Genomic DNA, 27,208 nt, shown 5'->3' with positions numbered 1-27,208 from the left:
TTTTATACAATGAACCTGAATGCTCATCACGCTGCCACAGAGATTTTCATACCTTCACCCCAACCATACTGCCATCTGTGAAACATACATACACTGATAAATAACCCTGTAAACAGCTGTACTGGACTGCTGCAGCTGTTGAATGATCATCAGCTCTATGGGTATCACACTGTAGTTTGTGTGAACAACAGGTGGAGTTTTTTAATAACTGAATTTTGGGTAGAAAATGTGATCATCTTTTTACTAATTCCAGAAATCTCTTTCTGTTTCCAGCTCACATATCTTAAGAACTGTTCATTCTATCGGCTTCGCACTTGGCGTGTGTATTGTTAAGAGCCTGAGGAAGTGCAGTGTTAAATTTGCTTCACAGAAATTTGAATAAACAGGGGGACAGCTCTTTGGGCTCTGTGCAGCAGGTCTATACTGGCTGCTGCTCAATTACTGCAGGTCACTTTTACATTTTCCGAGAGAAAGCTGCAATCAGTATCACCACAGGCAGGTTTACAGCAGAAACTGCACTAGTTTAAAAAAGAGGAACTGCAGAAAGACAAGACCAAATACATGACCACGCTCTACAATCTGAAAGATCTGATTCTGCCATTCTGTGATAAATGGCAGTTAATTTTCTATTTTACTTTCTTGAAAAGTGAACACAAAGAGATTTTGTCGAGCCTAATGACTTTCTCTAAAGGACCATGTAAATACATCCAAAGATTACCGCATCTTTGTCATCTAATCTGATTGCATTTGGATCTATATGCTATCTCTCATCTGCATAATCCTCAATCCATATTAGTACACAAAGCTTGCTGTTGACATAGGAATAGAGGCTATTAACCATTCTAAAATCGACAATGCTCCCCGTCACTCAGGTTTACTATACAAACATGGCCGTGTTAGGACTTGGAAGAGGAAAATTCGACTTCATGTGTCACTTAAATGTCCAGCAAGCTTTGGATAAGTACAATTTTGGCATGACGTCACTTTGACTTACCGCCAATTTGAGTATGAGCATTCAGAGAGCTGCATACACTACAGCTGATTAATTATATAAGAGCACTTAAACAGTAGCTACTGCCACCCCACTGTTTTTTTAATCTGAGTTTAGCTTCCCTTTGTTCTTCTAGGAGCGCATCTATTTTTCAAACCAGGTATTTGTTTACCCAGGCTTTTCATTAGCCAATGGCACTACATCACTGTAAACAGTTGCAGCACCATAAATCACCAACTACATTTGTTTCCACCAACGCCATTTAATTTAGTTCTGCTTAATTTGGTTGGCTAATTGCATGCATATTCAATACAAGCCGGAAGATTGTGATGTTTATGCTGCACATTATGAGCAGGAAAAGCTCTGAACACAAAAAACAGCCTCCTCTGAAGACGTGTTTGTTCCATCGGCACCGGAATCACTGCATATAACAACTGTGCAATGCTCGGGGGGGAAGTAAAATGCCACCTCATAATTCTCCTCATACTGTATCTGTCACATTATACGGTCCAGCTCTCTTTCAAAGCCCAAATCTGTTTTGAAAGACCATGTGTTTGTATAAAAAATGAAAGTGGCACAGGAATGGGATGAGATGACAGCGAGGCCTTTTCCTCACTCCTTTATAAAAGGGGGGAAGGCAGAGGTGGAGGAGTGACGTCTGTTGAGCGCTGCTTCTATACTTTGTGAGGAAGGTTTACAGTGCTGTTGTGTGTGACCAATGTGTGTGAGTGAAGATAACACCCGTGGCGGCGCCCAGAGAAAGACGGCAGGACACATTTGAGGCTCAAGAAAGAGGGCTGTCAGGAAGGTTATCAGCAGGGCGTTGCAGCAGAGGACAGGAGGATGAGCCAGAGTTGCTGAGTGACAGACAGCGTTGGGGGGAAGACTGGATCATCCAAGCGAAGAGATAGACAGAACCATGGCATCAACAAAACAGCTGGTGCAAATAACCAGTGCAGGACTGGAACTGAATCAATTATTTATTTTGGGACATTACACATGAGCCTCAGATTTCTGAGTCGTTAAACCCGCGAAGATTCATTAAAAAACCATAAAGCTCCCATAGACCAGAGGGAGCAACTTCAGGCGGCACCTTCTCTTATCTCCACCGTTAAACACACGTTCCCCGCTGGCCAGGAGCCGAGTGAAAGGAGTTACTAGGAGGTAACAGAGGGCAAGGAGATTAAGTAACAATGGCTCTCAAGCCCACTCCGGCTGCGACGAGGTTCAAGTTTCTCTTGGTGGCGTGTCCGTGTCTGGGTGTGTGAGTGAGTGTGCCACATGTGTAACCCAAAGCGTGCAGGCTTAAACTGATGGACATGCGAGCACACTTTCTCTTAATGTGGTCAAATTCAAAAGTGTCTTCCTCACTCTTCACTTTCAGGACCATCCATCACCTACTCAGGGAGGAAAGAAGGAGGCTATGGCAAGTGTGTGTGTGTGTGTGTGTGTGAGTATGTGTGTGTTTGCTCCAGAGAGGGTGGCGGGGCAACAGCCGGGATGAGTGATTAACCAAACCACAAATACACAGCCTCCCAGCACCTTAACAAGGCAGGGAATTTACATTCCATTGCATACCTGTCAGGAGATAGCCCAACAGTGAATAATAACACCAGACCAAGTGTTGTAAAGAGGCGAGCGTGCAGGCGGCGATAGGGACAACTGAGGAAAAAGGGCTGTAGCCAGGAGCATTAGTCTGCTCTCCTTCCACTATCAGTAATGAAGACAAATAGTCTGCAGATTGCATTATTGTGTTATAGCATGGAGGGAGGGTGTAGGCAGCACTTTGCACTTATTTATTCCCCTTTTGCTCTTTACACCCACACCAAGGTTTAGTATAAGGTTATGCATCTTTTTTCATTATGTGTTACTACTTAGTTTGCAGACACTTTCATTTCCTACATAATTGTTGGGATATAAACTGAGAAGATTTTGATGTGACTTCAAAATCTGAACAGTCCCATAAGTCATTGATATTACCCAGTCATAAAGTGCTTCGAAAGATAATAGGAACAGAATAAAGGAAACTTATCTTCAGAGACATAACAATGGAGTTACTAAACCGAGAAATGACATAAAACAAATTGTATATATTCAGTATAATAGATAAATATACATACATTTTGTTATTTGTTTCAACTTTCCGATTTAAATATAAATTCACTTTGAGCTTTTTCTTCATAGAATAATATATACTTCTTCTCCAGAGGGGTCCAACGCAGAGTGTATCTAAGGAAACAGCTCTGCTGCTGTGGAGATCTAGTTACAGGATCAACTAAACAAAGTAAAACATAAAATAAGACTCCTAACCAACCATGAAATCAAAACCCGACCTGGATCCCTAAGGTACAAGAGCAAACATGTCCAAACGTCTCGTGCTCTTTTTGTGAAGCCCATGACCTTATGACTCCAGTGTAAAATTTCATAAGAACTGTACATAAACCAATCTTAGTCTGGATAAAAATCATCAGAAGATTTCGCAATCAAATTAAAACCAATTAACACAATGAACTAGTTGATCATCTGAGAAATGTGTGATAAAGTAGAATGAGAAAAAATGTCTGAGAACCACATGTGAGCAAGAAGTGTTATTAACCATAATTCAAAATGAGGAACAGATGGATGATGATGTGACAAATGAAAACATCCAGATCATAAGTGATGAGTGGTACAAGCGTCTAAATGCCAGTGACAAACAAGCCCTCCAAGAACTATTTCATGTCCAAAACAGAAAACAGGCCTAAGAACATAAAGAACATAAGAGGAGCGGTTGAACAATCCTCATGCAAAGCAGCCTCGGTTAATGTTGAGCATGTGCTGAACACTCAGAGAAACATGAATGGTTTGTTTAAGAGGAAGTTAAACCTGCAGGGTGAAAACGTTGTCTCCCCCTCTGGCAGTAAGAGTAATTACACTATGAATGTGTTCTCTCGCAAGGAAAAAGCCACAGCAATCATAATCTATGTTTGACCTTGTCGTCCATCACATTTTTAGACTTAAATCTTTCCTCATGTTTTGTTTTCATCTGGGGCATCGGAAAATGTTTAGGATGCTCAGTAGGCTTTTCCACCATGCTCCCTGTATCTGTAGCGTTTTCTGTCTCTCTGACACTGTGGCTGCTCCCGTCATCAGCTCAGGCAAACCAGTCATAGCTGACGTAAAGATAGACGTAAAATGAATCACTACCGGTGCAGAGCAGGCTAATGTTACCAGATTAAAAACTCTAGTATAATGGAACGTACAGAGAATTTTATTCAGCTTTGATGAGAGGGCTGATGGGAGGGGGTAGGATGTATCGGTTGCTTATTTTCAAAGTGTAGCCTGCTCTTGCTAGCTTTGCCAGGATCATTGGCTCCTTCAACCTGACAGTCTTTACTTTCACATTATTTATATAGCAGCTTGAACTTGCTTTATAATCAAAGACGATCAGGGTAACCTGCCAAAGTCTGACAGTATAGTATACTCGACAGATTCAGAACACAGGTATGACTTATGAAGTGGGGAATTATGGGATTGTCAGAGATGGCTCACTAGTGGACTTAAATACCGAAGCATGTGTGTACTTTCTTGACAGTGGAGGGAAGCTTGTTGCAAAGATCAGAGCGTCGGGTGCAGACACACAAACTTAAACCTTAAAAGGTGGGAAACTTTCTCTAAGCCTGTTGATGTCTGGATCCACGGCAGGTCTACAAAACCAACAAGCCTATGTTGACAAGGCTGGTCCCAGCTGGTCTTTCTTTTCTGTCTCCAAAGTAGAGGGGAATTATTCCTGCCTGAATCAAACATAACAAGGAGCGAAGACGACGCGCAGTAAATCAAAGGGCTTTTTGGTCTTCCGCTTTCTTCTTTGAAAGACACTTAAAGACTGAGCTCCCGAATTCCCAGCCAACACTTTGACATCCATTGGAAATTAAATTAATCATCATCAAAAGAGGGACACTGTCTGCAATGGGAGGGTTGTAAGATGGATGTGTTAGTAAATAGCACCCTAGACAAACTCTTCCGAGTGCGGCTTGACAGAAAAATAATGAGGGCGAGAGGGAAAGTGATTAAGAATGCAGCATCCCTTATTTAACTAATGACAGGCAGAGGCAGAGCAGCGTGACTCCTGTGAAGACCTCAGTGGCAACAATACACAGACGTTAACATGAAATAGGACTTAAGGGAAAAAAACATAAGGCAAACATAAGAGAGGTGATGGATCAATATACAGACATGTGTCGTAGTTTGATTGAGCTTGTCCAAACACGAATGAACATCAAATGCCACAACGCAGTTACTCCATCACTCACATCATTAATTCTGTTCTTCTAAACAAGCCAAGAATTATTTTACACATTCAGGTGATTTTATCTTAAAGAGTAAAGAGAGCTGCTATTAAGACATACCCTCATCACCTGAAGGTATAAACTGAACACTCTCTTGTGCCTCTTTTTCTTCTGCCACAAATGAGATTCATGAGCTTGGTACCATTTAATATCCCATAAGAGACTTGACACACATTTAAATATATTATATATTACGGTGGAGTCCACCTCAGCATCATCTCAGTCTCTCTCCGCTTTATAGCTTCAGGCTTTATGGCTCACGTTGTCAATTCTATCGGAATGAGAACCATACCAGTGCTTGTCTGATGGTTTTGGATAGTGATGTTAAAATCTATAAACACAGGCTAGCTGGAACTTGAAGCATCAAATTTTGATGTTATACATCCGTCAACATGAATCACTGACTGAATATGTGAGCTTACAGAATTTCCGTTTGACAAATGGCATTAACAAATGAAATCGACCTCTTAAGTTTGGGGACGCATCTTTCTTTTGCTATGCACCAAAGGTTTGGAACCAACTCTCACCACAAATCAGACAAACTACTTCTAGTTTTAAGAAACAACTCTAGTACTATTTCTATGATCTTGCTTTTGATTAATTTGATATATTTTCAACCCCATTGTCTATATTTTATTTTTTTCTTCTTTTTGTAACTTTTGCTAGGTTTTAAGTGTCGTTATTGATCTATCTTATTTCATATCTTTGTTTTTAATGTACTTTTAGCACTTGCATTTTATGTATGAAAGGTGCTGTATAAATAAAATGTATTATTGTTATTATTAAAGCAGTCCCCAGTCCCCTTTTGAGTCCATCAGCACATCGACACAATTGGAGATTATATTATTACGCACTCAATCTCTGTATTGCAATCAAAAAATGTTTACAACACAGAGCTTTATTGAAATGCTTTGTAAAAGCAATACAGTGAAAAAGAATATATCTAGAAATAATAATAAAAGGATAAAGAAGTACAAACTAATGAAAATGTATTTGTACGTTATTTTTATTAAGCATTTCACTCAGTGAGATTTTAATTTGCAATTCTATAAAGCTCAAACACATTTGACAAATGAGTTAAAGTTTTAGACCATGCTTTTTTCAGCAGTTTCTTTCATTCATTTCAATTTAAAAAGCGATGGATCACTCATTGATGATCTAATCATCCTGTTGTTATCTTGAAGAATACACTGTCCGCCTAAAGACCTACACTGACATATTAATAGAAATGCTGATTAAGAAGAGAAGTACACCAAAGGCACAATCTTATGAAACGTGGTCATTTAAAGGTTTGGCTCTAGTTGACTTTAATTATCTAAAGTTCACACCTTTAATGCAATATTAAACATATAATTTCGAGAGAGTATGCAAATCAGAGCCAGGCTATTTACTAGTCAAATAATTTGTCTTTTTATGGAAACAGAGGTGAAACATAGTGTGAAGCTTTGTAAACTGGGTCAAACTGAATTCCTCACTTAGAGACCAGTCACCTCCAGGTTTGTGTGGAGAACATCTCTGAAGATCAAAATACACTAGTGTGCATGTGTTTTACTTGTGTGTCCACTAAAAGACTGAGTTGAGGAGAAATCACACTTCAATCACAGCAGTAGCTTCCTGATAATGTCATTTGAATCAAGAAATTGTTAATATCAAAGTGCTTTGCATTTGAAGTGTGACCTTTTCTCAATCTGCCGGTATATTTTAGTTTAAGAAAATTAGAATTCAGGGCTAAAATGATGATGAGACATATTTAACCAAGGTGTTGAAGATTTACATAACAATAAACCCCACACCACAAGGTTCAGTGCAAGCTGGAAAGTCATCAGAGTCATAGTGCGAACATGAATATACACAGACAGACAAGAGACACTCCCCCAGCCCCGTCTCCACCGGTACCTGTGAGGGATTTAGAGGTGCAGTCCGTTCTTCTGTGGGGACCTGATCCAGTGCCACTTACAGAGCCCTCGTAGCTAATGCAGTCATAACAAAGCAGAGCTGGTCAAGGATAAAAAGAAAAAAATATAAAGAGAAAAGGGGGTGATGAAAAATGGATGGAGATGAAGGGTTGCTGATTTTCTTTATTCAGTTAAAAGGCTTGGCAATTTTTTTCTTCTTTTAATTTGGGGTGCCTATTTATATTCCAAAGCCGTATTCTGTCCAGGAACAGCCCTGTTTGATGTTATGGCTGTGTTAGCCATGCTGAAGCTCCCAAAACACAGCAAATAACACCTGCACCTACATGCACCTGCACAACCAATCATGCTCCCCCCGAGCAGCACAGATATCAACTGTAAGTTTAAACAGAGAGCAGCTGGATCAAAACAGCTGGACACCTGTAAGTGAACTTATCTGGTGTTTAAACACAGGAAGAACAAACAGAAGTGTTAACAGAGTTAAAGCAGCAGTAGCAGCAGAGCCCTCAAGCCTTTCAGAAGCCACAATCACATTTGTTAGAGCTGGAAAAGACAGACGCTTGCATTAGTTCAGCAGAGCAGAAACAGTTTCAGAATATATTGTGTTAAAATCTTGAAGTTGAAACCAGCAAACCCTTATTGAAAAGCAGGTATTGAACATAAAAGCAGATTCACTGTCTCAGCTTTTGACATTATAACTAGAACGCCTTTAAATTAAGTTTAAATCAATTATAATTTCATTTAGGAAAAAAAAAGCTTGTTTTCTTTTTTGGTTTCAAGAACAGGTATACAGAAATACAGCATTTTAAATAATGTGGCATTTTTCCTCAAATGTCTTTTTATTCTATTCAGAAAGATACTGTCTTGTTTGAGCTATTTCTTGTGTCACATCTTATGTCAATGGATATTTGAAGTGGCTATGACTGGGTATATTAAAGTCACTCTACTGTTTCTCTGCAGGGATCATCGTACCTGCAAACGCTTTGGAAATCCTCTCTTTCTTCCACTCCCAGGGTTGGTCATACTCCTCTGGAGGTCGTTCATCATCCTGGGGCAGACGGCTTTCTCTCGGGCAGCGCGAGCGCTCAGGGTCCGAGTCGCCGCCGTTCTCGGCTGGTTCATACGGCGTGTCGTACAAGGGCAGCTGCCTCACAGGTCCTTCCTTTGGCACTCGTCCCCCAGATCGGATTTCTACGATCAAGAAGAAAGACTGGTTGTTAATGTTGGGTGCCTGAAATAAATATTGATGAAAATGAGGGGGAAAAAAACAGTGTCTCTGTAGCATGAGAAATGTATGACAGTAGATGAACGTACGAGACACTAGAGCAACACATTTTGTAAAATCTTTCTTCTATAGAATGTAATGCGATTAATGGGCAAGGATTTTTATACAGAACATATTTGAGTGAGAGACAAAAAATAACAGTATCAATGATATATGGCTGATGACATCAGCTCCAGGCTAAACATTTTATTTTAGTGCCAGCTATAAAGACTCTTAGGTTGTATGGGTGGTAATAAACAATATTTGAAGGTCGCCAACATGACACACAATGGACCTAAGTCAAAGTCAAATAATCTCGTTAATTGATTTAATAAATCATGTTGGTGAGTTGTAAATTGTTTAATGAAGCAATCCATTAGCTGCAAGGTGTTGTACAGCATTAACGAAAAAGTGAATTTGACCAGGAGCCTCAAGTTTGTTTCTTGTATTGAAGCTGGATGAATCACAGTGATTGATATTGAAGGGTGCTTCTTAAATGAAGTGATAGTTTACAGATGAGAGAAGACAGAGAGGTCAGGAAGAGGCAGACCTGAGAGTAAAGCAAAAAACACACAGACCTTCATGAATTCATCAAAAATCCTAGAACAGCTTTGCCTCAGGCTGCACATGCCTGCTCTGACAGAGCAGAAGTGAGGAGAAGGCACCAGCTTCCTGTTTCTATGTTTCCCACTCACGTCTATGAACATGTAGTGCCCCCATAAACCAATTAATGAAAATTGTATTTTTTTAATTATTTCAAAATTAAAAGATCTCCTTGTTCGTCCAACAGTGCTTGAAAGTTGATCTCAGTGCTAATATTCTGTAACTGTCATAAATTGCAATACATCAACATTGAACATGGAGTTTCATTATGCTTAATGACATTTCTTAAAATCAAAGTGTGGACAGTATTCATTAAATTCTAAATGAGGTCTAAAGAGGGAACTAAACTAAGCATCTAAAAACTGCACGACCAGTCACTAAATACAATAATGTTCATAACAGCCAACTAACTATCCAACAATACACTGATGAAACTGTCCTTTTAAGAGCCTTATCAGTGATGAGGCAAAAATGATTGTGTTGAAGGTGCAACTCCAAAATTAGCCTCCACTGTTTTGATGGTAATCTGTGCAACTGTCATCAACATTTCTAGTTCTGGACAAAAGTGTTGAATGGGCTGTCATTGACAAGCATCAGCGTACTACATCTACAGTGCTGTCAAATTCTGCACGATGGTCAATTCTCACATTATTTCACAAACCCAGATGGAGGCAAGATATTTCCTCGAAAGTAAAAAAACATAATAATGAAAATGTTGGACTCAGCAGCTCCATACACAATCTGTCAGCTACTCTGTGGCATGTGTCACTCATCCAAAGATGGGGAGCAAGAGAGCGCCGCGAAGCTCCAAGTCTCTTAATGTAGCGGGGAATGTATCTATCATCGTGGCAGGTGAAAAACTAATGAGGGCATAATGGTGTTTATTTTGACATCTTCACAAGAAAGAGACCTGCCTGTTTTCTTCTTCCTTGATGCAACCTGATGATACAGGCACCAGTTCTCTCTGTTTTAAAAACATTACCAGCTTTCTGGTTTGTCCTTAGATGGAGCTGTGTTTCTATATATAGAAAATCATGAATATGATTTATTTTTTTAAACACAGCTCTAAAAAGAAAGCTGAAAAGGGAGATATTCATACTAGATTTGAAAAATCCTTTCAAATTTGCATTTCTGAGAAATATAGAATAACCCGCCGTGGCTTTGTGGTCCTCTCATGTTGCCATTTCAAAGTTATTTTCTGAAAACCTTTTCCTTTCAATTTCCTTTATTAGGTTCATAATCTTAAATCTAGTGCATATATCCCTGTTATTGTTTTTCCTAAACTATTTAACATGACTGGACCTTAACTTAGATGTATTCAATACCTTTCATTCTCCATACGGAGAGGTGAAACAGACCTGACTCCTAATGAAGCACCGTGCCCTTGAGAACTCTCTTCCCCTGTTCCAACTCCTCCTCCTCTCCCCCCCTCTTCAATCTCCCTCCACTCATATGAAGTTGTTAGCAGCCTGCACCCTTCCTCCTGGGCCACATGAAGCTGTTAGCGGCCAGCAACCACCATAGAGTAATGCGATGTGAGGCAAATGAAATATTATGCCACACTACTGCATAATTGCCTCTTAGCCCAGGGGAGCTCTTGCGGAAAAATGAGCAATGCATAGAGCCTAATGGAGCTACCATGCTGGTGGTGGTGGAGTTGGAGGTGGAGGAGCGAGGTGAAGGCGGCTGCCAGGTCCCGTATCTCTGCGTAATCCTGCATTAGGCAAACTGGCAGTCTTTGATGTTGGCAGTTAAAAGACATGGTATTATGAGATCTCGGCATGATAATGTCCTACCTCCCCAGCAGAAGAACAAATAGCTCTTTATAGGGGTAAAATGAGAGAGGGGAGGGGCGGGAGGCTTTCAGGGTGAGGTGGTGAGTAAATCTCGTGGGGAGAACACTTTAATATAAGGAAGCTGCTGTCGATAAACCGCTGCAGTGGATTGAGACTCCTGCTCTTGGAGATAGGAGCCTTGTTGGCTTCCTTCCCGCTGTATGAGTTCTCCTTTCCTTGTAACCTCCCTTCTCTTCCTTGTTTCCTTCCATCCTTGCACTCTTTTCTTTCTGTCAGCTCCTGTTAAAGCATGTTTGCTAGAGTGGGTGGGGACACATCTGTCTAAGCTAATTACAGTGATTGGCATGGCAGTGGGGTTGCATGTTGCAACACAGCTGCAGTCAATCTTCCGTCTTTGACCTCTAGCCTCTGTTTAGGGTGAGAGGTCATGCACCACACCCTCCCTTGATGTGTCTCAAACCTCCCCGGATGTCAGAGTTCCTGTCCAGATTCTGCACTTCCTCTCTTTTGCCTTGGTTGACTTGGCCTTTGCTACCCCTTCATTCATGCCTGTGAAAAGCAACATTTATTTCCCCCTATTTACTCACGCTGGGCAACCAGGAGGAAAGAAGAAATTTCAAGACACCCAATGTTGCTACAAAGACTCTGTTGTTCTTTTAAAGCTCTGGATGTTTCAAGTATTTTAAGCAACAGCAAATCAGCAAGATTGTGCTGCTCTCAACAGGGCTTCAACAGCCATGTAGCGGCAGCAGCAGCGCTGACCACAACCATCTGTTTAGTGCCACTAAAAAGGATGAGTGCGGGGACAGCGGAGCGCACTGTTGAGAACAGCTGCATTCAAGCTCAAAACCATTTCTCCCTAATGAGAAAGGACATAGATACTGGCTGTCATAAAACCTCAGCTGCAGAGCATGCGTCAGTCGAATGTAGGTTTGCACATGCGAGCTAAAACATTTTTAAAAAATCAGAGGAAGTAAAGGAAAAGCGCTAAGCTTTGAAACAAGTGACAGATCCAGTGCCTGTTATCATCTTTCTCTCTGGTTCATGAACTAGAGAGATTAATCCTATGGGAGAGTGATGAATATATTCCTTGCAATAAACCCAGAGAGGCTCCTGTTCCACTTACTACAGGAGGAGCCCTCTGGGCATATTCTAGTGGCTTGTGCAAGGGCAGGAAGAGAGCTCTGGATTAGATCAAGAAACATTAACTGCAACCAACCTGGCAGACGCATCCTGCAGCATATAAATGAGTGATCAGACCATCTAGCCCTCATCATCCAGACCACTCCTGTCTTATTTGCCTTCTTCTATTCTTACCAACCAATAAAAAGTGGTTGCACTTGCAAAAAAAGTAAAAAACAATGACTGTGCTTTTTTTGCAAAGGCTAAAGCTTCTAATATGTAAAACAAAAAACACATTTATCTTTCTCCCCGGTTGACTGCCACCCGCCTACTCATACTGAGCCAGAGAGATGATGCTGCTGCAAAGAGCTTGCAGGGGCACAGTGAATATCTGGATTTGATTGAGGGGATCTCTTCTGCACTAGTGAAGGATTAAATGCGATTGACTTTACACTCCAGGAAAACAATGGCCAGGAAATACCCTCAAGGATTTAATGTGTCTGCTCTACCAGCTAAGTCTCATTTAAGGAATATCTTGAACCTGTGTAGCCGTTATCATTTTAGGCAGATTGGCTATAATCAAGGTCGATCTCCACATCACTGAAACCTCTTTTAAAACAAAATTAGCAGATTAGCAGATCTTTTTGATCCCGGGTGAACAGGCTACAAAGGCAGTTGATCCTTTACCATTGCCAGCACAGGAATTTGCCCATTCCATGTAAAACAAACATGCTGGCAACTCAGGCCTTCCTTGTCACCTTGTTGTCTTGCACCACTGTGAAAACAGTTCATGAATGTTCATGACTGTTTATTCGCCATCCTGGAGGTCAAATGCTTAAATGCTAACGTTTGGCCGGAAAAGGTGCACAATCAACATCTAGACTGCAAAAATGAAAGAAGACCCGTTCACCCAGATGTCATGTTTCCATCACTGCTGATGCGAGTCAGAGTCGCTTAAAACCTGTGTCTACTGAGTTTGACCTGGGAGTTAATGCAGACTGCATACATTCCCATTGCAGACAAAAGCCAGATATTAGTGGGTTTTGTGATCAGTATAAATTGAGCTTCAGTGAAATATGTAACTGAAAATTACACATTACACAGACAGAAAAAGATTAATCTATCATTGCATTCTTTACTTAACTCACGCTGAACTGCTTATGACAGCTAATACCTAGATGTACTTCAGTAACCCTACCCTATTGACAATGGCCCAACCAACGAGGACACACATTTACAAAGGCTGCAGGTTTGATTAACAAAGCCTCTGCAGTAAAGGCTTGTATATAGCAATGACATATTTCTGGGGCTTTGGTTTCATTCTGTTTGATTGCCCAGGTCTTCAAAGTGTGAAAAATGTTGATCCAGGGATTCAAACTGTATCAGAGGCCACCCACAGGTATTGTGTGTCAGTCTAAGAGCTGGCTGACAAGTGAAGGTGTTTGTGCCTTGACCCGTGACGGCCTGCTACTACTGAGTGTCATTCTGTTTCCGTGAGTGGAGCCGAGAGGAGAACTGCTCCGTCAACTGCTCCCCACAGACCTCTGGGAGAATAGTTACTATAAGCAAAGACAAATCAAGCCTGCCAGCTTTGTGCTCACATCTTTCATTCTGATAACATTTTCATGTCTCATAGTCAAACTCAAAGGGAATAAATTAGCATTTGTATGTCTTTTTTAACAGCCACCACAATTTCCACATTTCACTCTCGATTTGATATCTAGAGTGTCTGCGATAAATAAGCCTTGATTTTTCCAGTCACTGACACTGTCTCTCTGTTCACATGACAGGTCTGTCCATTTGTGAGGAGAAGACGTGTGTCTGTGTGCTGCTGCGTCTCCACCAGCCTCCTGCAGACAGAACAAAAGCAGCCGTGCCGTTTGTTCTATCCGTCTCCCACTTCCTCCTGGCTCACACTGTGTCAAGCTTGTGGTGGGTACACTCCAAGGCCTCTGCCTGACTGTTGCTCACACACACACACTTGCACACACTTTCGGGAAGCCTGGAAACCAAGGCTGAAACAGTATTCCTGCTTTGGCCCAGAGAAATGAGTATTTCGGGTTTTGGTTTCCTATTTTAGGATTGGGCTTTCTTATAAATGTCCTTTCTGCTAGAGGCCATACTTCATGACAGACAAATGACATGTATTGAGTGGCGCTTTAAGGCAGACCAAAAGAGCTGTGCCCCCTTGTGAAATAAAATTACAAGATCTCTAAAGAAGCCGTTTTCAGACATGAACTCCAGAGATGGTCCGCACAATGGGGTCCGGACATTCTCTGTAGTTTGCCTTTCACAAATGAAGAACACAGCAAGAGATTCTTCAGTCTGACACGTTCACAACTACACAGAAATCTCCAGAGTGTTTTGAAGAGGGTTGGCGCAGCAGGAAGAGACAGGACGTAACAAATTAATTCCGCTGCGGAGATCCTGTGTTTTTGTTTACAGCACATTGAAACGGGTGTCGGCCCTTATAACCAAAAGCTTTGAAAAGGCCTTCTGCTATGTGTATGGCACCACTGAAATATTTGTGTTCTTTTTGTTTTGTATGCAGTGCATGTTATCAATGTTATGGACCCACTCGCAAGCAGTGAATCCTCTGGAGGATCTGCTGTGTTCTCTCAAGGGCTTTTTTCTCGTGATGCTGGCAGGAGAAACTCAGGGAAATGTCTTCAGGAACCGACTTGTACATTTGCGTTCTCATACACAACCCTTCCAGATCATTTCTAGACAATATCCGGAGTTCAGAGCATGTCTAACAGAAGCTTTAATGGACTTTAAAAAAACACATTTTACTTGTTCCCAGATAGGACGTTAGAAGAAAATAAAGAACTTTAAAATAAATTGTGAAGCCAGTCACATATCTTAGTAGAGGCATGCCAGTGTGGGTGTGTGTACTTGTGTATGTGTAAATGTGTCATTTAACCAGATGGCCTGAGGGAATTTGAGGCTGAAGAGTGTCTTCCACACAAGGTGACATGTATATCGATTCATTCCCCACTGGAGCAGGACAGCATAAGTCTAAAGAGACAACATACACAAATCAGAAAAACAAGAGGGAGGTGGGTGATGACGGCAGCAAGTCAGATAAAGTAACAGAGAGAGAGAGACAGGGGAGCATCGGAGGGAAAAAAGAGTACGAGGATTAAAAAAAAGAAAAAAACAAAGAGCAACAGCAGGTGAATAGAGAAAAAGGAAAATTAAGGACAGGCAGGTGACGCAAGTTTGTCACAGAGGGAGAAATAAACAAAGAGACTGTGGCAGAAATCGGGAGAGTGATGGGAACAACAAGAGAGTGGGAGACTTGGACAGAATGAGAGAATGGTGAGAATAATAAATAAGCAGTAAAAAGGCTCTCCATCTCCAGCAGCTAATGAACACACTTGAGTTCAACATTAATTTTGTTAATGAACACTATGAAGAATTATAATTGTTGACTACTGAATAAAATGTAATAAAAGTAATCTTTTAAAACAAGAACAGAACTATGATTAAATAAATCACATTTTTAATCACCAAATAAAAAGAAAGTGTGCAACAATGTGAAAGACAGATGAATGCTCAAGTTTTAATGCAATGTCTTATTTACTACCCTGTTTATTGTGAAGCGATTAGTTGCCTAAAATATGACGTAATTCATCAAAACCACTGAGACTTTAACAAGAGGTGGCAACAAAATAGCAGAGAGAAGCTACAAAGACATGGCAGCTGCATGACAACATTTATATAAAGGTGAGCTGATGTTGGCTCTTTATTGTTGCAGTTCCAGGATTAATTCAGACAGTCCATCTACTTCATCCTCTAGATTGATGTTCTCTGAACAAAAATGCCGGTAATTAAAATCCTCTCAGCCTAAACACAGATAATGAGCAGTGTCAAAGTGAAGAAGTGAGTGTATCCAGCGTCTGAATGAGTCTCTGTTCTGCTGTGGTCAGCACAGGTAGCTGCAGTTTAGGTAACAGAAGTGACGTGACTAGATTGGATTAGACTGAGTGGTTCTGTCCAAACAAACACAGTTTAGAAACGTTAACTAGATTTACTGAGGTGAGTCACTCTGTACAACTGAAAAGCAGTGTGACACGGACATGCAAAAGACACAAGTAACCATGGTAACTGTACACAATTCATGTGAAACTTCAACATATCTTTGTAATTACTGTCACTGAGATTTGAAATTTGACATGTTAACCTTGATTACACATGAGACTATCTTTACAGGGCACTAATTACTCATATTAGCATGCTAACATGCTCACAATGATAATGCTGGCACAATGGATAATAGATAAAATGTTTACCTTCTTAGTTTAGCACGTGTTGATAGATAAGCATGATAAACACAATTCTTTGTTTTAGGTGATATCATAATAATGCAACATAATTGTGAACACTGTCTTACATTGCTACCAATGGATCCAGCAAAATCTTCCACACTGGAGCTTAATAACAAAAGTTGAATTCAACCTTTCAGACACAGCGTGAGGTCAAGTCCAAAACACAGACACGTTTAACAAGGAATGGAGTTTCCTGTGATTGCTGAAAAGATTGCTAATTAACAAAGTCTGGCATTCAGTAATGACTAATTAACTGGATTTGCTGTTTAACGTGGGATGATGTAATACCGTTAAAGGACTCCCTTTGGTTTGATCCTGCCTCACTGTGTAACACTGGCAATGCCTCAGCTATGTACTGCAGGGGCCACTGTGTGGATGGTACCATTGATCCAATGTGGGTCACAACTGCTTGTTAGGGCTCAGGTGAAAGAACATTAATAGAAGATGAATTGGGGCAGAAGCTGGAAAAGGTGCCTATCTACCTACATGAATCACAGAATAGCCCCTCAAGCTAACTCACGTAGCTTCACAGTGAACAAAACAAAAAGACAAGCAGTAGATCAGCATACTGACAAGGCTACAGCAACTACAGATGCAATTAGTCATTTGTCGTTGCAATCGATTCCGCTGCAGAAATAGAAATTCCATTTGGACGAAAGTCAAACACAGATGCTGGAATCTTTTCTCGACAGGCAGCGAGGAGGACTTAATGGAAGTGGTGACAGGCTGCTTGGCTGATACTGCTGGATGCAGAGGGGCCCAACAGCCTTGTGGGAGTGGAGCTATTTTTCTGGAGGCTGTGGTTCTGAGCTGCGCTTGCTCTGTGGCTATTGTTCGTGAGCGGAGATAAGACTGGTGGTGGATTAGAGAAGAGTGCACCCAGAGTTCAGGTTGTGTATGACTGCTGGAAGGGGAAGACTGCACGGGGATGGGATTCGTTCTGGGAAGTGAACTGGGAAGAGGAGGGGAGATAAACGGAGAGGGGACCAGAGTAGGAAAGGAAAGAAAGGAAAGATGCGTTAGCCATGACAGTGAGCGCCTCTTGTCGTGATGCCTAATCTGCCTGTGTGGTTGCGGCGGAGGGGGACATGGGGGAGTCTGATGACACGTGGATGTGGCTGTGATGAATAGTCACTTCATGCCCCCAACCCAAGGGGGGTCAATAGCCCATTAATGGTGATAGGCCTCCAGCAACAGTCAGCAGACCCACCCCCTCGCTACCTCCGCCTTCACATTCCCACAGGGGATGTCAAGACTGCTCATTCTACTCTTCTCTGTTGGAGAGAGAAGAAAATTGAGAAAGAGATGTCACATGAAGGAGAAGGCCTATTCATGGCACAACGGAAGAGCTGTAGCAAAGGCCTTGGTATAATACAGACATGGGTCGTACGGAGGTCAAATACGTATGAATACACAGCAACTGCAGTCATTTAAATGTACTCTGTGAGAACGCCTGAGCAAGCAATGTCTTGGTGTCTTGTTAAGAAAGCTTTTTCAAACAAAGCCAGCACACACACTTAAACAGTTGCCCTTGTTGCGAGTGGAAAGAATCTCATACTTTTAAGTCTTCACGTTTTTTTTTCTCTCTTCAACATTTTTCCTTATTGTGTGATAATCCGATAATCCCTTCACGCAGCACAACAATGCAGACACGAGCCACCGCTGAGAAATCTGAGGGAAATTAAGTTCTATCCTCTCCACGCTGAGCAGACCCACAGTCAGTGTACTCTCCTTGGGCAGTTTCTCATTAGCGGAGACGGATGCACGCTGAAACGCTGACATATTTTATTCACAAACTGGGTTACAAACAGAGGACAGCAGGACATATTTTCTTGTTGCAATACTGCACAACCTGCACTTTGTATAACCCCAGTTTTACTCTTCGTAATGTACCAGCAAGTTCAAACTGTAGCAGCTTTTACAAATACACCCCAGGAGCACTTAAAAAATAAAGCAGAGTAGCACACTTACTATTCCTAAACTTCAAAGTTAAGGCTCATAAAGACTTTTTAAAGCATGAAATTAAGATGAATGAGGAAGCAAATTAGGAAAAAAATATAGTCGATTACTTCAACAGTGAAGAACTTATTATGACAAAAATAAAAAGGTTGCGTCTTCAGGCTGAAAAGGAGAGACATAGGGAGACGAAGGAAGGCTTGGTATTGATTTCTTCCCTTTATCTGAGATGGCTACTTCTGCTGGGGCAGCCTTGTGACCTGTTTACCAATCGTTCTAGTCCAGAAGACGTGCACGTCCTCTGGGAAGCGTGCATTAACACGGCTCCGGCAATGCAAATAGTTACAAAGAGGTGACCTCGGCCTCTCTCTACGTGCGTGCTGCTTTGACCTTCAGATGAATAAGTGCTCCCCACATTACTGTATGTGGAGAGGGTAAATACAGTGAGGGTGGATTATTGCGTAAGCTGCTCACAGTGTTTACATGACTGTGTGTGCTCTGATCCCATGTCACAGTGAATAAAATACAACATGACCACTAACAGATTAAACAATGAGAAACACTAACAGCGTAGTAGAGGTCAAGCCTGGATGTTTTATGAAGAAGTTAGGTCAGGGAATACAGAGACTTCAGATAGTAAAAGTTTAGATAAAGTATATTTGAATCAGTGTTTCCTATTTATTATCATGACTGTGGCGGCCGCCATATTTTAATTTGTCCCACCATAGTTTAATAATGAATAAAAAAAAAAGTTTTAACACATAAAATATGCCTGGTTCCCTAACTTGGTGTTTTTCTCCATTGCTGCTATTTGGGCATCCATAAAGTAGTAACTGTTCACGCAGACAGTCAGACCTCATGGTTTCAGCTGCAGTTGTGCACAAAACCAGCAATTGGCATCAATGCAGTTCTGTCGCACACACAAGAACTTATCTTTCAATCTTAAGACTGTCCGCCTGTCACTCTGTTGTGCATGAGAGCGACGTGCACGAACTGAGACTATAATACAAAATCTGTCCACAATCAGTTGAAAGACGTCATGACTTTCACAAAATGTGGTGTTAAACATTTAAAATTATAAAAAGGCAACTCATATAGATTACATTTCTTAAGACTTGATTTTCTTTATAAGAAATATTTATATAGTAAAAGGAAATCTGTTTTACCTAAATTAATTTTAAAAAATTAAAAAAAGAAGTTATGATTTGAGGGCAGCAGCAAATTATAACTGCTAAATCACTTTCTTTCTGTTGGCCATAGCACAGCAGAATATTATTGAGCTTGTGCTTCCATAAAAAGTACAGAACATGCAGCCAGACAAATGGCTCCAACTCGACCAATGCATACAGCCCAACTATCAGATATGAGATACAACAATTAGACACAGACTAATTAAAACCTCAGCGAGTAAGTGTCTGCCTACAGCTTGAGGCTGCATTGTTGTTTAATCCAGATTAGCTTTTGTTCACACATGCACTTGACGAAAAACAGAAAGAAACATGAAAGCTTGAGCATAATAATGAATATAATACGCTCCATTCCTTGACTGCTGTCTAAACAATGTCTGTCCACTGTTGTCTGTGTCTCTGTATTGTACCTAATGAGTGGCACAGGACTTTAAGTCTGCAGTGCCAGTGTGTGTGTGTGTGTGTGTGTGTGTGTGTGTGTGTGTGTGTTAGTATCCGTCCTCTTCAGCTTCCATTAGATCAGACATAAAAGAGCCCGCAGAGAAGCTTCTGGAGTCCAGTCAGACATCTTAGCCCCGTTCGACCTGATTGACTCTGACAGGTCAGATGGACCAGTGCAGAGTAAGCACATGAAATACGATCTAGCAATAGTGCGACAACTTTACAAACGAAACTGAGGTAATCAGACATAATGCAACGGCCGTTAGTACACCAGATAGATGCAAGCAAACATGCATAAATCTGATGTTAGAGAAACAGGGAAAAGAAAAAGTCCTCATACGTCCTCCTGCAGCATCTCCTCATTTTCATCTATTCGCCCACATGCCAATTGGTTGGCACAAATATGCTAACAGAGCTCCACGCAGGTGCATCATAGTGTAGACCTGTCTATTTACAGTACAGACTGGAAGAATGAACACAGCGAAGCAGATGGTCATTTGCATGATGTTTTTTCCAGCACCATTGTTGTTGTGAAGACATGGCAGAAAATGAAAAACCTCTTGGCATCTTTCAGAAGGAGTAACGTGCTGCATGTTTGATAAAACTGACACAAATCAAATCAAATGGATCCAAAAAATCTAGCCTGTTATTATTATTATATCCTGCCCGTGCTGATTAATCTCTCTCATTTTGATGGATCAATTGTGTTTACATCAAACCTTTTCGGTTGAGATGTATTCATTTATAACATTGTCTTATAGCATTGACCTTCATTTACTCATGAGCCATTTGTCACACGGTATCAAAATCAAAATTCTAGATCCCTTGATGGCATTTAAGTCAATATTTGACATCACTGCATGTGATGATGCATAATTTTTTACAAGTGATGCGTTTCTGAAATTTCATTAGCTTTTTTCATGGCCCACTGTTAATCAAATGGTTTTAAAATTCATGAGGAGAGCTTACAGATCAATACTGCAGAGCACCTGCCCCCGAGGAGTAAACAAGACAAAACCCGACACAAAAACAAAGGCGATGTCACTGTGGCAGAAAAGATAAGAAATACATTTCACTGCTGGTGTGAATTTATGCTGTTTGGCCACCCGAGGCTGATTTACTGGTAAACTACTCAACAGTGATATGTACTTATGGTGACATAAAACATAGACAGAGAAAAAAAGCAATCACAAATCCCTCTGGCAATGTGAGTACATCATCAGCCTCTTTCCAAACTATATTTCTAATTTATATCTTGAAATCCTTTTATTCACACTCCACAAAGAACAGTCCCATAAAGGTGAGATCATTTTCCTAAACGAGTAAAACATACAACAAAAACTCCAGACGACTCAACAATTAATGCAAATCAACCCCGAGGGTGCACTGTAGAAAATGAGTTCAACAAAACTGATTACCCATAAAAAAACAAGCTGCAACGTATACCTTAAATAAGCTAGTTCCATCACTGGCTAATGAGCAAATCCTTTAACACCCCCTGCAGTATACTGCCATTCTTACATGGAGCTTTATATACATTACAGCTGTTCATATACGGCAGGATGGGGACTGGTTTAGGAATGGCTGATTGATGCTGTGTGAGAACTAGTGTTAAAGATTTTTGGCTTATCAAGTGACCTCAGGTTTAAGTACTGCTAGCCCAATATAAGCCTGTAATGGAAAAAGTCATGGCTTTAGCATATTTAATTTTGAAGACTGTGACTTCTTCTGCCAATAAGATATATCTGCAGCAGAGGTTTGATCAGGTCTTCTATTTTTAACACTAGTTTGTTTTCAGACATAACATTTTTAGCTTTGCATAACATAATATTTGGTATGTGCTCTCAAAGTGCCCTTCTTAGAGGCACAACTGTCCCCTTATAAAGACACATTTAAATTCACCAGATCCAGATTTGTATTTGAATCTGCACCAAATTGCGCACACTCATAAATATCAGTCCCTGTTTTTTTTTAATCAAGATCCATGAATTATCCTGTGAGAAAACAATAACACTTGAAAAAATGCCCTATCTAGCACTTTTAATGAAAATAATATTGCCCTTGTTCCAGATCCACACTCAAATTGAATGGGTTCTTCTTTGGGTCATCCCCACCCCTCCACAAAATTCAAATTAAATTAAGTGGAGTAGTTTTTTTGAAATCCTGCTAACAAGCCAACTAACGAACAAAACTGAATAACAACGTACCATACATTTCTTGTTCGTCTTTTTCACAAATTTTTACACCAATAAATCATAACTCAACCTCATCATATCTTATAATAATAATCTAATAATGCAAAAAATTACTTACTAAAAGTAAAAGGGTACAAAACTGTGTCAAAAAGTCAGAATTGGAATTAGACAGATGTCTCTGCCGTCATTAGTGCTCACAGCTGAAAAAGGATTACACAATAATAACACTGTGTCAGTGTCTGCTGTGCCAGGCCCCATGCCTGAGTTTTATGACGCCTCTCTTTTGGCTGGGCCCCAGACATGTGGCTGCAGCGTGCCACGTGGGCTTCTCCACCATTCTTGCAAGCAGCAACAGCAGCACCATAGCTGCTCGGGGAAATTATGCCAAACACCCTTCAGCACACCACTGACTTTTATAGCCAAAGTCGCAAAAAAATGCCACTAATGAAACTACAGCTTTTGAAAAAAGATCTCTGCCAGTGCAGTGTTTTGGAAAAAGCTGTGTCACTAATGCAGGATAGTTATTAACATCTTACTGGAATCGGGCTTGAGAGTTGCATGACACTGTCCCATGGAGTATCTTTGCACCCAGCAGTTAAAAGTCAAAGGCAATCCCATAAAAACACTCAAGCCAATAAAAAAGCATGATGCTGAATGAGTAATCTTTGCCTCATCCTCTTCCCGGATCCAATAACTTGCTGCAGTCATTGTGGAAACAACAGAGGGTTGATTAGAGTGCCAAGTTATGGATCACGCCACTTAGCAGGAGAGGTTAATGTGACGATACATGTCAGGATAAGTGCTCGTGTCCTTAAGTCTTGCCCATTCAGTTGCACAGTGATACAAATCATGTGTTTGGGTATCTCTGATAACTTTAAAAACTGGCACATATTTTTTTATAACAATAAAGGTAGGTGAGGGAGTCATTGCAGGTGGTGAACATGCTGTACCGATGTACCCATCTAAGTTTCATTCCCCCACTGCATCCACTGGTTCCCTCAGGAGTGCATTCATCCTCACTATGGTTTGGCTGCCTCCTTCAACCTCAGCAGGAATGCCTCCTCCATTGCCAAAACCTCTTTCTCAAAATTCGAATGCAAGCAAAACACAAAGAGCCCGACCATTGAGCATAATCAAGCTCATTCTGTCACGAGGGCAGGGAGTGTGTTATCGCACGGTTCTGAGCAGCTGCTGAGCATGTTTCATGAAGGAATGCCACTGTTGATATAAGCCATCTCACTCATGTACGTCACACTATTCAGAGGGAACAGCACACCGCTCATTTTCTACTATAATTATTCATACACACAAGCGTACGCGCACCCACAAAGAGATACACACGTACTAAAAACTCCACCTTGTAGAGGACAACCATCCATTACTGAGCTCTAAAATACCAGGTCAGGGCCTCAAGAGGCTGCGTATCTGCTGTTAGCCTGGTATTTGGTCGGTGAGAGGAGCAGCAAATGGAAGGCTTCTGGATTCCTCTCCTCCTCCAGCTGTGTGGGCGCCTACGCTCATACAAGTCTATGCGGAAGAAAGGTCAGCCGGGATACACAAATACAAGGCCTGTAGTTACAAGAGCACGTCAGAGGGCACAGATTAACTGGCACAAATGTGGTTACGACACAGGGAGCATACCAGGGGCTGCCAACCCCGCCTTCACCTGCAAACATCATGTACGTAACACCAATGCAATAATACACCCTCGGCCTCCTCCTTAAAGTTGGCCAAGAGTGGGCTGACAAAACCCATCCCACTCAGAGCTGCTAACACATTCTTGCACCTGCTGCCTCCCTCCTAAACTGCTGCTCATCCGCTGTCTTCAGGGAGTGCGCACGCACGCACACATGCGCACACACAAACACACACAAACACATGTGTGTGCACACACAAACACACAGGATTCCACTCTGGTGAGGTGGCTGAATGTCGAACAGTCATAATCTCTCTGCTATGTGCAGTTGTGCTGTTAACCTCTGACAAGTGTAATTCTAACTCTGGTTCACTGTTTTCTCCAATGAATAAAACATACTTAAAGCTGAGAAGGGGACTCTTAGGGAGGAATTAGGCAGATGAAGAAAAGGGAGAGGGTGGGGGTATGTTTGCCATCTCAGAGTGACTTTTGATTTATGCTGAGTTGGAGTTTGGAGTCTATACTGTCTGTCTTCTCGGCTATATATGTCTCTGTGTGTGTGTGAAATTTGAGACAGACGGAGACACAAGCTGACAAACATGAAGGCAGAATTTCTCAAGGAGTGTACAAGACGCCCTAGAAAACTTATGGAGAAGGCAGAGGCTCTGGTCCTGTGGGTGTGGAGATTAAAGACTGAAAACTATGACTTCCTGCACTTCCTGCTGAGACATAGGAAGCGACCAGGATCCTGTCAGGAACAGGAGGGGCCACTGTCTCCTGGCTCAGATTCTCCAGAGCTTGTCACTCTTTCTTACACACAAGAGCCAAGGAAAATAGGATGTTTCTCTGACGACTATACACACTGATCATTTCAAAAGAAAACAGAATGATTCATCTCTTACTGCACTTGTTTGTTCAGAGGTTGTTCTCTGTTAATTCCGAGCAAGATAGATGAGAATAATGTCTGGAGCGTCTTGTGATGATCCTCCCTGTGTACTGACATTTTCCACTGCTGTTGTGTAAATTCTTTTGGACACACCGCGTAGGATGTGGCACCAGCAAACACGTTTTCCGCTGGCTAAATGATGGCTGACCTTTCCGCTGGCAGTCGGCGGAACTGGGAGCTCAGCTCAGGAGTGAGTCCTGATAGGACACGAGGAGTGGAGGAGCGGATGCGGCAGAAAAATATTGACAGCTCCCAAGAACTCATGAATAAAAACATGAATGGACGAAATAGATGATGCTTTTGTTGTGGATGAGGGAGATTATTCCAATGTTATGGTTTTGTTCCCTTGAAATGGTTACATTTGAGTGGCTGTCTGCTTGAGTTAGCGGGCTTCATTAATAACACTCATCAGCCATTCGTGGTCTGTTTGAAAATCTTCAGTGCTGATGCACTAACATGGAGCGTGTAATGTCTGCAGCACAATTCAATTAGGAAAGAGCCATTTGATCACTATTAAGTCTTAAGACTCACGTCCTAAAAGCGTAATTTATCACCATCAAGGTCCATTGTATGACGGTAGATTAAGTGTCCTGAACATTTTCTGGAAGGTGACACACGGCTTCCTAGAACTGTTAGGGGCTAAACAAGATTAGCCTCCTGTGTGTCTCTTCTAAAAATGGAGCCCAGCAGAACTAATGACACTTCTAGCTGTTTTTATTGTTTTCTCTACAGTAGATTCTGGTTGAACAAGGGCCATTTGTTGGCTTTCTTATCATATAATTGCTTCATTCTCCTTTAGTGGGAAGGACAGGGGAGATGGGATCAATCAAAATAAGTCCATCAGCAGAGTTCATTTCAAATCTTCCACAAATCAACTCACTCTAAAGCAGAAAAGACAAAGGACTGTGTGGCAACAAAAGTCCTCCAAGATCTTCTGTGCTGACTAAGCCTTCGCCAAGAGGAAAAAGATTGAGTAAGAGCCGACAGTGAAAAATGAGAAAGAAGGGAACAGAGGGAAAGTGAAAATGCCAGGAAGTGAGACGGGGCCGTGTGTGAGTGGCCCGCGGTCCCAGCTAACCCCCTGTTGGCAGGTCTGGCTGCTAGGCCCTCTGTTGCACTCAATGGTGCCCAGGCACAGAGGGAAATGCTAGGTAATTTGTCCGCTTGTTTGGATAATCCACCATCTGCCACAATGCGAAAGGCCCCAGGCCCATCCAGAAGCTTTCGTGTTGGAACCCAAATGCTAAACATATGGAGCCAGCAAAAATGGAGTCCAAGTTCCTCTAAGGGCACAAAAATTGCAAGACAACTCTCCATGAGGAAGCTAAAGTTAGAATCATTTAATCTCAGCATTGAGGGCACTTTTTTGACTCCACGTTTTCAGACTCAGGTCTGATTTATTGTAAGTTTTGCATTACAAGGGCACAAAATCGTGGTCATTTAATCAGTATCTATATCTTATATGAGAAATTAAACAACCAGATTTTTTTCCTTTTACCTGAGGCAGCAGGACGACAAACATTTTTTTTTACAGAGAATGTTTTCCACCATCCATCTGCTACAGACATAATGTCTTTTACACCAAAATAAATGTTAGTATTTTCTATGTTAGAAATTAGTGTACAAGTAAAGTGCAATAGTCTGATAGAACTGTTATCAGACACCTTCATCTGTATCAAACGTCATAGTAAACTCCCCTGTTGTAAAACAGTCATAACTGTGACAGGGTTTTCCACTAGTATATTCAATGTCCAGCTGGGAGAAAAATAGCAGCAGCTGCTGCTGCTCAACAAAATGAAATAGTTGTCCATCATCACACATTTTTGAGGTCACATTCACTGCAGTTGCTCTTTTCATTGTTTAATGACTCTTAACGATTATGTTTTAGGTTAGGATTCCTTCATAGTTCATCTTTCAATAGACATTCTTCCATTGGCGTCATAGTTTAGGTTGGTTTTTTTATTAGGTCATTAAAATAGGTGAAAATGCTGAATAAAGCAGTTTCACGTTAAAACCTGTGCATCTCTGGCACTTTTCAGCCAACACAAAGCCATCTCCTGTGTCTGTCTTTCCAACATGCAGTCATTCATTTCTTTATTGCTACAGTCTGCTGAAGTACTGATCAAAACGTCTAGTAGGAGAAGAAAAACTTAATAACAATTGTGTTGGTGGACTCCCTGTCACATGGCCAGCATCAGCAGTGATATTGTCATCTTTTGTTTTCTAGTTATTTTCATCAAATATTATTGTCACTCTCATTCTTGTTCGCATGTCATCTGTTATCAGACTCAAACTGACCTAGTGCCTTTTTAGGATGCATGATCGAGATTGACTCAATCTGTCAAGAGATGCACAGGCTGCACCAGCGAAAGCCAGAGCACCAATAGGAATTGCAAGCAAATTGCAGGATATTAAAACATCAGGTGGGAGATTTTTGCGTTGGTGTGGCAGAAATGATGAAAAGAAATAGTGATCGGAAAATTGATGTGCTATAACTGC

The 27,208-nt window shown here is 41.3% G+C and overlaps 1 protein-coding gene across 4 annotated transcripts in view; it reads right to left on the bottom strand.

Moving 5' to 3' along the window:
* Positions 1-27,208, bottom strand: part of LOC109625136 (SH2 domain-containing adapter protein F) — a 98,192-nt gene that overhangs the window by 19,998 nt on the left and 50,986 nt on the right. For 3 of the 4 annotated variants that reach the window (XM_020080241.2, XM_069518984.1, XM_020080243.2), the window contains exon 3: positions 8,205-8,423. In XM_020080241.2, the coding sequence (XP_019935800.1) occupies positions 8,205-8,423 (219 nt within the window). Of the gene's footprint in view, positions 1-7,215; positions 7,315-8,204; positions 8,424-27,208 lie in introns of all 4 variants that reach the window. The other variant, XM_020080242.2, reaches the window with a different exon arrangement.

The sequence above is a fragment of the Paralichthys olivaceus genome, chromosome 1, assembly GCF_024713975.1.
Source record: "Paralichthys olivaceus isolate ysfri-2021 chromosome 1, ASM2471397v2, whole genome shotgun sequence".
Classification (NCBI taxonomy): domain Eukaryota; kingdom Metazoa; phylum Chordata; class Actinopteri; order Pleuronectiformes; family Paralichthyidae; genus Paralichthys; species Paralichthys olivaceus.
The sequence above is the reverse complement of the archived record's forward strand: the minus strand, read 5'-3'. Positions and strand labels throughout refer to the sequence as shown.